A 13,460-nucleotide genomic window follows, 5' to 3' on the forward strand; every position below is an offset into this window, starting at 1 on the left:
GTCCTTTCTTGGCTTTCTAAGTTTCAAGGAAGAATGCCTTCCCACCAAGCTCAGCCATTAGGCCTATGTGCAGCGGCAGAGTTTCTAAACAAAAACATGGTTGGTAGCCCTGCATTCTGAGAGTGGATATGGTGGAAAAACATGTCAGGGGAAGGCTGAAAAGTATATTTATTCTTCCCTAGGGTATACTTGCTCTGCGTCCCTATGTTTTTTTTGTGTAGGAAAGGAATTGGAGGCTTATTTGTCAACCATTGCCAGAAAACATACAGGGAACGTATAGTTTTAGGGGACAACTCTCTGGTTGTCTAGGGCATCTGTCTGCCCAGATATGCAAGAGAATCTGGTATCAAGGGAAAAGGAAGCTCCTCCAGTCTGCATAGGCCAAGAGAATGAATTATGCTGCCTTAGAAGGCTTTCTCCAAGGGGAAAGATCAAGCTGAAAATGGTTACAGTAGGCCCTCCTGGAATAAAACATTGCCAACCTTTGCCCTATGGCATTTACATTTGGAGTCCTTTCCCAGGATCGAGAAAGTAAACATAGAAACAAATCCACTTTAAAAAAAAAATATGAATTGTAAAACTTATTTTTCCCCCAGTGAAGATGAAGAAAGAGTGCTTGATAAAACCAGGGATGAATATTTTGGACACTTTGAAGTATTTCTATCATAAATACAGAAAATACTCATTATAATGGTTTCAGGGTAGAGGACAAACACCTGAATTGCAAACAAAGGGTGTTATGTTGGATTTTGACTGTGTGTTGTTGGGGAGTACAATCTGACCTTCAGTGTATCTTACTCCATTTAAAAACATTTCAAATTATAACTGAGCATCTACTATAAATTACTTTAGGCTGTTTTTTAAAGGATAGAAGACCCTTTGAAGCAAAATTATAAATTTGTCTTCAGTGCTTTCAGACCAGGGTTGCCTTTCCACTCATTTTCTGTTCATTTTTAGGGGTTTTGAATTTCTTTAGCCTAATGTTTATGGGTGATTACTGAGCTACATGTGTGCATGGCCGTAACTAGGGTGGGGCAACTAAGGCTTTGTCCCAGTGTACAAAAATGTAGAGGGCACTGACAACATTCCTTTTGTGGTAGAAATGATTGACCTCATCACCTTTAGCAAGAATAATTAAAATAAGAAATAAGATAAGAAAGTGGCTTTCTCCCAAATGATTTCTTTCCCTGGCCATACTCTCTCAGGTATCAGCCTCGCCATTAGTGGCCTCAAGGCGTCAGACTGAGTCTGTCTTAAAAAGCTGATTTGAGCACATCGTTCATGATGCTTCCTAAAAGTGTATTTGTTTCATGCTGCTTGCCACTGCCATGTTTTGTGAAGCTTATCTTGTGTGCTAGAATTACTAGCTATAGCTCTGTCCACATATGACTATTTTTTTTTTATTCATTGCCCAAAATGTTTTGCTGTCAGACTAAGACTTTTACAAGCAGGTTGTTTGATGAGAATTTTGCATTTTAAATTTTGTAAATTTCATTTATTTATTTATTTATTGAGTGAGGCAATTGGGATTAAGTGACTCTTGCCCAGAGTCACACAGCTAGTGAGTATTATGTGTCTGAGGCCGGATTTGAACTCAGGTCCTCCTGACTCCAGGGCCGATGCTGTATCCACTGCACCACCTAGCTGCACCAATTTAAAAAATTTTAAATTTCACAAGGAGCCACATGTTTCCAGGTATGTACCTTTAGACAGCCCTACCCTGGGAGAAGAGAATGCTCATTATTGCAGCGTTAAGGGCAGAGATAAATCTTTCACCAGCTCTTCATGTTCCCCAAAGAATCACAGTGTTGGACGGAACCTCAGAAGACTTATAGTCCAACCTCTACCTGAATAGAAATCTCTACAGTTTCACTGAGAAGTGGTCATTCAGGCTTGGCAATGTGACCTCTAGTGAGGGGGAAACCCACTCTCTCCTCAGGCAACTGATTGCATGTTAGACAGCTCAACCTCTTAGTAAGATGTTTCCTACATCAAGCCAAAATCTGTCCCGTTGTAGCTTGGACTCCTATTGTTTCTATTTCTGCCCTCAGTTATAAGTGAGGTGTAGGGAGGTTAATGTCATGTAAGTGCTCTCAACCCACGATTCAAACCCAGGTCCTCTGATTCCAAATCCAGTGTTCCTTCCACTACTTATCTTAAATCTTCACATTTGTATAACACTCTAGTTTGCAGGCTGTTTTCACATCCACCATAATCCATGGACCAGAAACACCTCTCTTTGTTGACCTGAGTGAGGTCAAATATTTGTCCCAAATTTTAAGCTGACATCCTTGCTATATGCTTAAGGGAGAAATCCCTTTACAAGTTAAAATGTCTGTGATTAAGAGTTACGTTTGAGAACCAGTCAAGCTTATTGAAGGTCATAAGGAAATTAATTATGACTGTGTAATCAGTAGAAATGGTTGCATGTCCAGCTTTTGTGCATATCTAGTTCTTCAGCCTCTAGATAAAATAAGTTAAACTAAGAACTACAAGAATATAAATATTTAGGCATCAATGTGGCACCAGATCCTGTCTCATTTCCAAAGTTCTAGAATAAGTTGTTCAGCCTCCATAGATCTCACTTATGACTGAGGCCAGGTATTGGGAAGCATTTGTGATAAAGAGAGTAATAATACAATTCCCCTTCAATTTCAGATCCCGCACCAGAGAGAAGGAATGAAGAGAAAGTAGACTCAGCGCCTACATGGGAGAAAGTTGTTCTGCCTAGCACACGACCAGATAAAACAGTAAAGGATGAAAGTAGAAGACTAGTTAAGAGCCCTCAGTGCCTAAGTGATGGTTCCATGGATGAAGTGGGCATTCCACTAAGGGTATGAGCACCTTTCTGAGAGCCATTATTAAGCCAAGTCTTAAAACAAACAGTACAGTATGTATGTCACCAGTTTTACACACATGCTCACACACACACACACACACACACACACACACACACACCATGTATATTTTACATTTATCTATCTGTCTATATGTATGTGTGACAGGAAGGATAATTAAAAAGACCTTCAATATGGTTTCATGGCCAATCACAAAATGGTCCATAGTGATTATTTCCATGTCTTCTTGTTTGTAAACTATAATGACCCAACCATAAACATAGAATACATCTAGAATCCTTTTATCTTCTGAGTTTCTTTATTTAGCAAACATTTATTAAACACCTTCTGTGTACAACAACAAGGGTGGGGAACCTGCGGCCTTGAGGCCACATGTGGCCCTCTAGGTCTTCAAATGCAGCCCTTTGACTGAATCCAGACTTCATAGAACAAACCCCCAAAGGCCACATGCGGCCTCAAGACTTCAGGTTCCCCTACCCCTGACATAGCATCTCTGCTAGGTAATAAGGAGAGAAAAAGATAAATAAGAATTGTCTTAAGTTGTTTACAATCTCATGGAGGAGATAAGAAACAGTAAATCATAAGGTAAAAATAGGATATATTGAGTATATACGACCGAGAGTATTCAGAATAAAAAGTATTCTGTAAGTTCTAAGGAGGAAAAATAATAAATTCTGACTGGGGCGATCAAGCAAGGATTCATGGAATTGGAAGAATTTCCCCAGATAGGTGGATACTTCTGGTGACACCAAATTGTTAGGAAGTTTTTCTTGGCACTAGGTTTAAATTTGCCTGTGGACAGTTGCTACCCCATGATTCTTAGCTCCTCTCTCTCGTGCTAAATAGAAGAAGACTCATTGCTCTTCCACACTGCAGTCTTTCAAGAAGACAACTATCATGCTGACCCTAATTGTTCTTCTTCTTTTCCTTTTGGGAGCTTATTCTCCATGATATCTTGCTCTAGTGCTAACTTTGGTTTTTGGGGGTAGTGTTGATGTTAATTGTGGTTTAGTAAATAGACTGCTGGATTTGGAGTGATGAAGACTTGACTCAGACACTTACTAACCGTGTGACCAAGAAAATTCATTTAACCTCTGTCTGCCTCAGTCTCCTTAATTGTGAAATGTGGGGAATAATAGCACCTACCTCCCAGGATTGTTGGAAAAATAAAATGAGACAATATTTGTAAAGTGCTTTGAACAACCTTAAAGCACTGTATAAATATGAGTTGTTATTATTATTATTATTATTAACATGAGGCTTCTTCCTTGACACAACAGGGTCTCCTGCATGCTCTGGGTGCAATGTTTATGGAAAATATGGCAATTCAAAAAGACAAGTTCAAAGGACCCCTTAACATTCCTTAACAATCATAGATCTAGAAATGTAGCTATAGCAATAAGGCAAGAAAGAAATTAAAGGTATTAAGCATTGACAAAGAAGAGTTTAAGTATACCTTTTTTATGAATGATATTTTAGTTTATATTGAAAATCCAAGATTAAAAAAAATAAATCAAAATAGAGGTCTAAATGTAAATCATCAAGCTAAGAAAAGCGATTTAGATGGATTTGACGTTTCACATATTTCAGCTTACTTGTAGTAGCCTATGTGATTTTTATATCTGTAATAATCACAAAAGTTCTAAGTCATAAGATTTTGATTATATTTTTTTTCTTTCTTTCTTTTTTTTTCATTTAGAATACTGAGAGATCCAAAGACTGGTATAAGACGATGTTCAAACAGATCCACAAACTTAACAGAGGTATTGGTTTTAATTTGACGAATCTCTCTGTCAACATTATGTTTGTAATGATTAGGGTTTAGACTCACCAGAGGCTAGAAATAAGTGCTGTGTTAAGCATCTGTTTGCCATGGTGCACCCCCACATCTCCAAGAACTGGAGAGGAAGGTCATTCGTGTAACTGCCTCGTACTTGAAGTTTGGAATTCTGCTGTAAAGTCCTTTTTCTCAGTCACTTGTGGGATGCAGGTTGTGATGAGCAAAGTCTAAGGTTGCGCACCAGCCCCCGTCATACACATGGTGGTGGGAAGCTAAGCTGTGTGTCCTCTTCTTGGTGTGCTCTTCCAGCGTGTCAGCCAGTGATGGCCATGGGGATAGAAGTGTGGAAAGAATACCTTGGTTAAAAAGCAGAAGTTTTTAACTTCTCTGTTTCCTATCCTACTTACTCAACAATAACAATAATAATAATAACCATCATTTATATAGTTTGAGACAATATAATATGATGGCTTAGAGAGCTGACCTTGGAGCCAGGAAGATGTGAGTTCAAGTGTTGCCTTGACATGAACCTATACTGACTGTGTGACCTTCAGACAACTCATCTGATGTTTTTAGCCATTCACTGATGACTATAAATGGCAGAGAAGATACCAAACTGCTTTGGTAGAGAAAATTTCCTTTATCTGGGAATTCCCTATGTTAATGAAATCACTGGTCCAGTCCCTGTTCCTACTCATGTAGGGTTTTAAAGCGTACCAGGTGCTTTGGCCTCTTATTTGAGCCTCACAATAACCCTGGGAGGTAAGCACTGCAAGGACTAGGTGTTCCCAAAACCGTAATGCAATTTTAAGTTTTAATACCTTAACACTGCACTAAGACTTTTGGGACACTCAGTATTAAAACCCTTTTTTTCAGATGGGGAAACTGAGTCTCAGAGAGGTTAAGTGAGTTACCTAGATTCACAGAGTTAGGGACTTTGAACCCCTATTCTTATTTACTCCAGGTCTAGTATGCTGCCCACTATCTCTTAGGGAACCTATGTTTGAATTTGTGACCAAGTGCTTCAGAAAGCACAATACAGATGGAAGTTGGTATAATTACCACCACTATTCTTAATTATAATTATCTCAGGCTGGAAAATGGTTCTTGGCAAATTGCCTCCAGAACCAGACTTGAGTTCCCACACCAGAATAACCCTTGCTCACACTGGGAGCACAGTTCACTTGGAGAAGGTCCACTTCCAAGTCTAATCACACCCTGAAATGCTGACTGATAACCAGCCTGCTGAGAGAACCCCAGCATGGTGCCATATGCAGAATCTCTCCAAATCTTTGCCATGTTTTCTCATGTGTTCTTAAAAAGATGACAGGCAGGAATGCATCTTCTTTCCCAGTGGGAGAGAATGTGGGTTCTTCCAAATGTTGGCCATGCTACATCCCTCCTCCATATAGCTAAGTCAAGACCGTACCTCTGACAGTGACAGCATTGTAAGACATCAAGAAAGCTTTCTGTAGATAGTGCATATAAGAAATGGATCTCAAATTAATATTTTCTCTACAGCCTTGAAATAATCTGCTTATAAGAGCCAATGTCATTAATAACTAGCAAATACAATATTAAAAGCGAACTCAAGTGCACTTTAATTTTGCTATATAGGATGTCCCAAAAGTCTTACTGCAGTTTTAAGCTTCGATAAGCTTTAATTAGCTTTAAACTGCACTAAGACTTTTGGGACACCCTCTATTTCTACCTATCGGAATGCCCATTCATGAGTATTGATCCTGTAAGTAAATAGGTCCTATAGTCTTGTATGTTAAAGTATAGCCTTGGTGCAGCTAATTGTTTTCATCCCTTTGTTGTTTAATTATCAATCATAGTTCCCTTAGCATTTAGCAAAGTCACTTTTTGTTCCCTGGACTTCCAGTCCAGTAGCTTTTAGGCAGACCAGTGGGTGTGGTCATGGCCTCTTGGCTTCTGTCCTGACTTACATCTCTGCTTACATCCTGGCAGTGCCACTGCCCAGATGCAAAATCACGGGGGCATGAAATCCATGGAGTGTTGGATGGCGGCGCACCCATCCCAATGGGATTCTTTGATTCCCTGTGCAATTAACTCAACCCAAAATGAGAGGCTCTGAACAAAGCACCCTCTCTGCCCTAGGCAATAGTGATCTATCCAGGCTTTGGCAAGTTGGGAATCTGATCATTTGCCTTATTTATTAAAGTGAATGTCTTTGTGAAATATGCTATAATGTAAGTATGTTTGTATGTTAAACCCTTTCATTACCTATCATTTAATCGGGGTGATATTTTGAAACCTATAGAAGCAGCCAAAGCTGGAAACTGTGCATGGCCAATAACGGGAGTTGGAATTTCTCTCGCCATCTCTTTGGGCGTATCCATAACTCAGACAAATGGACTGAATATTTTTCCCCCAAGAGCACTTAGGATTCTTTGGCTCTTACTAACTGAAATACAGTATGTTCCTCAATTCCAGGAATCTTTCTGAACTGTATACGTATGGATTCTCAGCCACTCATTTTCTCCATTTGTATCTTCCTCTATTCTTTTTCTAACACTTGCAACTCTATATAGACACTCCTGAAGAAAACCCTTATTTCCCCACCTACAAATTCCCTGAACTTCCTGAAATCCAGCAAAAACCTGAAGGTACCATAAGCTTAGACATAAGCTTATCTGTTTGCTGCTCCTTATGTTAATTCTTATAGTTCTGGGCTTTATTTATTTATTATTTTTAGAAATAAGATTTGGCATTTAGAATTGATTTTTTTTAGTCCTTTTCTGTTGACAAAAATTTTATTTCACTCATCTGCATGATATGATCTCTAAGAGGACTGAACCCTTTCTAACTTCTTAATCTGTTTTTAAGTGTGATGCCCATGTGTTCTAATAACACTAAAAGAGATAACAAAGCTACTTGAAATAGCCAACAGGGGAATTGTCAGTATCTCTCCTTCTTGGTGGGTAATCTCAAAAATCCACTGCTTTTCTCTGCTACAGAAGACAATCCTTACTCTCCTACCTACCAGTTTCCTGCATCTACTCCTAGTCCTAAGTCAGAAGGTAATTAAAGGAAAATCCTGTGCCTCTTTTTGTGCCGGTGGTGTGCCTTTCGTTTTTCTCTCTGGGCTTTTCCTGGTTGCTAAGAGACTCTATCCCAATGATTTGCTCCTCCTTGAACCTTTTGTTTTTGTAGCATTCTCTCCTTGCTCTCTGACTGTGTAACCAAGCATTTTCCTAGATTGTGTTTTTAATCTGGTTCCTTTAATGTGGTAGGCTATGTAGTCTAACAAAGAATGCCTGCAACATCTGGGATGATAAAGCTATTGCTGGGGGACAATGAATTGGGGCCATCACCCCAGGGCCAGGGACTTTGGGAGTGGCTGGGAAGTGAGTCATGGAGGTACAGTCTTTTTTTTTTATTTGATATTTTATTTTTCCCCCAATTACATATAAAAACAATTTTAAACATTCCTTTCTTAAAAACTTTGCATTCCAGATTCTCTTCCTGCCTTCCTCCCTCCCCTCCCCCCTCATCAAGAAGGCAAACAATTTGACATAGGTTTTACATGTACTGTCATGCAAAATATTTCAGTATTAGTCACATTGTGAAAGAAAACACTGACCAAAAACAAACAAGAAATAAAGTTTAAAATGTATGCTTCGATCTGCATTGACTCTATCAGTTCTTTCTCTGGAGCTGGATAACATTTTTCATCATAAGATGGAGGCAGCATCTAAGGAAAGAGAAGGGACAAGTGGTTTGAAGAAGACCTGAGGATTTTGTAGTCCACCAGCACCAAAGTAAAGTAGATGGGGCTGCTTCTCCCCATCCTCAAAAAGAACCCATCAGGCATTCTTTCCACTCCTAGGTTTCCTTGATCTTTATCTTAACCTGATTTCATTTATATTAAAAATTTCTGGAAGACGGAAAGAAGTTGAGTATGGAATTCCAAAGGGCCAGTACTTGGAAGTAGGAGACATGTTATAGGGGATGTCCCAGAGAGATGTATATACTTGGTTGAGGAGTAAGGAAACCTGTCAGAGGCTAAGGGGTCCATTATGTTGGGGGGGTGGTATCCTATGAGTAAGGATTTCCACCAGTATGGAAGATAGATAGATAGATAGATGGATAGATAGATAGATAGATAGATAGATAGATAGATAGATGGATAGATGGATAGATAGAGTATTTACTGCATGCCTACTATTTGACAGAGATATGTGTGATTTTGTTGGACTAGATAGAAGCTGATGAGGAGAGCACACATTTGTTTTTAAAGCACCAGTTTTTAAACTTTTCCTGTATTATGACAATCTGGTGAAGCCTTTAGGTGCCTTCTCAGAGTAGTATTTTTAAATGCATAAAATAAATGTTCTGGGGTTATAATAGGAGAATCTTGGATCTGGAAGGACTTTTCCAAGATGAAGCATATATTAATTTATATATTTACATGTATTTACTATGTGCTAGACACTGTGCTAAGCACTGCGAATACAAATAAAAGCAAAAAGAAAGGCAGCGGGACAGCTAGGTGTCCCAGTGGATAGAGCTTTGGCCTGGGAGTTAGGAGGACCTGACTTCAAATCTCGTCTTAGACACTGATACTCACTAGCTGTGTGACCCTGGGCAAGTCACTTAACCTCAATTGCCTGATCAAAAACAAACAAACAAACAAAAAAAAAAAACAAAAAGAAAGGCAGCCCCCTGCCCTCAAGGAGCTTGTATGCTAATGGGGAAAGATAATACATAAAAGGAACTGAAAAATGGGGGGGGCAGGTAGTGGTGGAGAAGTCTAGAGATTCAGGAGGAAAGTTAGGAGAGGAAGAGGATAATGGCTAGCCATCCTGAATCCTTTCTGAAAATGGAGGTTCTAGTTAAACACTCGCCAATGAGAGGAAGAAGCCTCAAGGGTGGAGGTGAGAAGATGTTGGAGGGGTGATTGAGGGGATGGGGGGTGTGACTTTTAGTAAGGCTTCTGGGATAGGCATTGGAGAAGGTTCCTTTGTGATGTCTCTGTGCCAGGGATATTTGTGACATATAGATGCAGACGTATAGCTATAGGTACAGATATAGATATATTGGTATATTTGATGTAGGTACATATGTGATAGGGAATTCCAAAAGTGCAACGGGTTGCCTGGAGGAGGGTGTTAGGGGTGTTTAGGCATCTCCCTCATTGGAGATCTTCACCTGAGACCTGGATGGCCACATGTGGGAGATGTTGTAGAGGGGTTTTTGGTGAAGTGCAAGCTGGACTAAATCTGTTGATTTCCCATCCAATTCTGAGTGTGTAAATATACATAAGGGCTTAACTTCCTCTTGGGGTGAGCATTGTGTCCTAGAGAGTCCTACTTTATAAAGGAAGGGTTATAAAGAGGCATGTACCCGAGAAAGACGTTCTACTCTTGGGTGAGGGATGCTCTTTCTGGTGCCACCACTAGGAATCAACATCCAGAGGAATGCCTTGGGTGATTTGGGCTCAGATGTACATGACCGAAGAACAGGGTTCTTTTTGTTTTGTTTTGCTTTGTTTTTAATGTTCCCATTGGATGGACATGGATCCCATTATTTCAACTTCAGTATCATATTTGACTCAGTGGAGCTAACCATCCCAGATAATTCTCTCTCTATACTCTTAATTGAACGGATCGACTTCATTCATTCATTCACACATGCTCCACCCCAGCCCAGGCATGCTTTGTGCTAGGTACCTCGCTAAGTGTTGTTAGTTTTTGTGAAAGCTGGATGCTCAGTTTGGGGCTCCACCGCTAGAACAAGATGGAGAGAATCTGAAGAGATTCCAGTGAGAATAACAACAACAAAAGATTAAAATAAAAGACTGGATAAGAAAGGACATTGGCTGGAGGCCTTGAGGGCTGCTTAGCAATCTGTGGTAGATTGCTAGGTTGCCAATCCGTCCTCTCTGATGTCAGCCCACTTTGCCTGAAAGCAGAGGTTCAGAGGATGTATAAAGTGTCCATTCGAGAAGTTTTCTGATATCAGATACCATCTCCAGAAAACCTCAGGAACAGGCTTGAAATAGGCTCTAGGAAGGGAAGGCTGAGGGAATTGGAGTCACTTAGTCCAGGGAAGGGGACAACTTTTCCCATATAAATGTAAGTTACTTTTCTAAAGAAGGTGAAATAGTTGTTTCTACTGAAAATTAAACAGGAAAAAGTAGGTTATATCACAGCAGAAAAGATATAGTCAATAATCAATAATAATCAAACATTTATTAAATGCCCACTGTGTGCAAGGCACTGGGCTAAAGCGCTGTGGATAGAAGTAAAGGAAAAAGACAGTCTCTGTACTCTAGGAACTTACAGCTCCAGGGCATGATGGAGACATCAGAGCGAAATGGAGAAATCACAGAGGTTTCAGGTGAGAATTGAGAAGGTATTCCTTAAATGGAGGTTTGGCCATTTGTGGCTCCATCCTCCAGAGAGGCAGAGGGTGCTGATGAGGTGAAGTCCCAAGGCCGACGGGATCATCTTGCAAGGGGATGAGGTTTTCCCGATAATGGTCTTCCTGGGGAATGGCGGAGAGGTCAGAGATGTCCCAGAGTAGTACAGCCAGGGAAGAAATGAGGATTTAGACATAAAAATATTCCACCAGTAAACATTGTTCAACTTTTAAAACAAGCTATTGGGAAATATACTTCTCTGGAGAGCTCTCTAAGCCCAGGATAGACATTCATCTGACTAGGAATCTAGATTCAGACTTGCTGAAAAATATGGCCAGTGAGGCCTCCCTAATTTGGAAAGGCCTGTTTAAATTGTCAGTTGTTTCAGTTGTGTCCAACTCCTTTTGTGATGCCATTTGGGGTTTTCTTGGCAGAGATACTGGAGTGGTTTGTCATTTCCTTCTCCAGCTCATTTTACAGATAAGGAAACCAAGGCAAACAGGATTCAGTGACTTGTCCAGGGTCACACAGCTGATAAGTGTCTGAGGCCAGATTTAAACTCAGGAAGGTGAGTCTTCCTGACTCCAGGCCAAGGACTCTAGCCACTGTGCCACCTAACTGTCCTTCCTGTTTGATTTATGGGCTATTTTTAAGAAATGCTATTTATTATTTCCAGATTTTCAGGCTCCCACCTCCGGGTTTCTGTATTAATGATATGTGGTTTCAGGCATTATCTGGGAGTTGCGACAAAATCTACCAAGGGTAGAATGGCTTCCTTAGCTCTGGTGAACATGTTTTCCCTCAGTAGTTACTGTCAACCTTGGGTCAAAGCATTTTAGGCCTGGAAACAAAAGCCCTATTAGAGAACTCTAGAACCTGTCTCCCCGGAATGGAGAAGGTATCTTACATGCACAAACTGGAACTGGAGAGCACCATTGAATGAGTAGATCAGAATTATTTGTGATTAGCATATCAAAGCCCCACCAGCCCTAGGCTGGCCTTAATTTACATTACAATGATGCTGTTTGTAAGTAACCTTTTTATTCCCAAATCACTTGAAAAGTTTATTCTAAGTAGGGAATAATCGTGGTTCTACTTTTCCTAGATACAAAAGTAAGCTTCAGTCTAGCTTAGGTAAAGTCTAATTACATTTAGGAAGCCTGAGTTAATGAGGTTTAAATCTCCTCTTCTTTTAAGAAGCCAGTGGATTGAAGCAATCACTTGAATCTGTCACCTGCCAATTCTTGGCACCTGTTTGTTGATGAGGTATTTTGAAATGGGCTGTGTTCTTGTCTCTTCCCTGTTAATTCTGGAGTTGATAGGGAGTCACTGGAGTTTATTGAGTAAGGAGGTAAAGTCGTCAGAATTGCACACTGGCAGATGACTTTGGCACTGAGTGGAGTGAGGAGAGAATTGGAAGTGGGAGGAGTCAAGATGATAAGGCCCTGTACCAGGAAACTGGCAGTGTCAGAGAAGAGAAGGGGAGGTATATGAGAAATATCACAAAGGTAAAATCCTTGGCAACAGATTGGCTAATAGAGAGTGAGAAAGAGTTAGGGGGTCCAGGATGACACTTAGTTTGCAAGCCTGGGTGACTGAGAGGGTGCTGATACCTTCACCAGTAAGAGAAGCTTGGAAGAGGGGAGATTTAGGGGGAAAGATAATGGGTTTGGTTTTGGACAGATTGAATTTAAGATGTCCATGGTACATCCAGTTTGAGATGTCTAAAAGGCATTTGGAGATGCAACACTGGAGGTCAGTGGAGAAGTTAAAGCTGGACAAGCAGGTTAGAAAATCATCAGCACTGAGATGGTCATTGAAGCCATGGGAGCTGATAAAATTACCGAGTGATGGAGCGTAGGAGAATAGAAGAGGGCCCAAGACAGAGTCCTGTGGGACACCCACAGTTAGGAGGCATGACCTGAATGAATACCCAGGAAAAGAGACTGAGAGGAACATTCAGACTGGTAGAAGAAAAACCATGGGAGAGCAGGGTCCTAAAAACCTAGAGAGAAGACAGTATGGAGGAGAAGAGGGTGATCAACAAAGTCAAGGGCTACCAAGAAGGCAAGAAGGATGGGAATTGAGGAAAAGGCCCAAGAGACCACAATCACAGAGGTCATAATTTCAATCATGCTTATTAGAGGATGTGGATGGTGAGAAAAACATTATCTAACAAAGGTGAAGTCTGGAATGGACTCTAATTAATTCATAGGCATTGCTCCATATAAGGAAATAATGCAGCTATGTGGCATAATGGACAGAGGACTGGACCTGGAGTCAGGAGGACTCATCTTCCTGAGTTCAAATCCAGTCTCAGACACTTAATAGCTGTGTGAGTCACTTAACCCTGGGCAAGTCACTTAACCCTGTTTGCCTCAGTTTCCTCATCCATAAAATGAGCCGGAGAAGGAAATGGAAACCACTCCAGTGT

At 40.5% G+C, this 13,460-nt stretch overlaps 1 protein-coding gene across 4 annotated transcripts in view; it reads left to right on the top strand.

Annotated features, from left to right (window-relative positions):
• SORBS1 (sorbin and SH3 domain containing 1) overlaps positions 1 to 13,460 on the top strand; it is a 302,200-nt gene that overhangs the window by 210,836 nt on the left and 77,904 nt on the right. For all 4 annotated transcript variants that reach the window (XM_027859816.1, XM_027859821.1, XM_027859828.1 and 1 more), the window contains 2 exons: positions 2,659 to 2,834; positions 4,558 to 4,621. In XM_027859816.1, the coding sequence (XP_027715617.1) occupies positions 2,659 to 2,834; positions 4,558 to 4,621 (240 nt within the window). The remainder of the gene's footprint in view (positions 1 to 2,658; positions 2,835 to 4,557; positions 4,622 to 13,460) is intronic.

The sequence above is a fragment of the Vombatus ursinus genome, unplaced genomic scaffold, assembly GCF_900497805.2.
Source record: "Vombatus ursinus unplaced genomic scaffold, bare-nosed wombat genome assembly UNPS02000749.1, whole genome shotgun sequence".
Lineage (NCBI taxonomy): Eukaryota > Metazoa > Chordata > Mammalia > Diprotodontia > Vombatidae > Vombatus > Vombatus ursinus.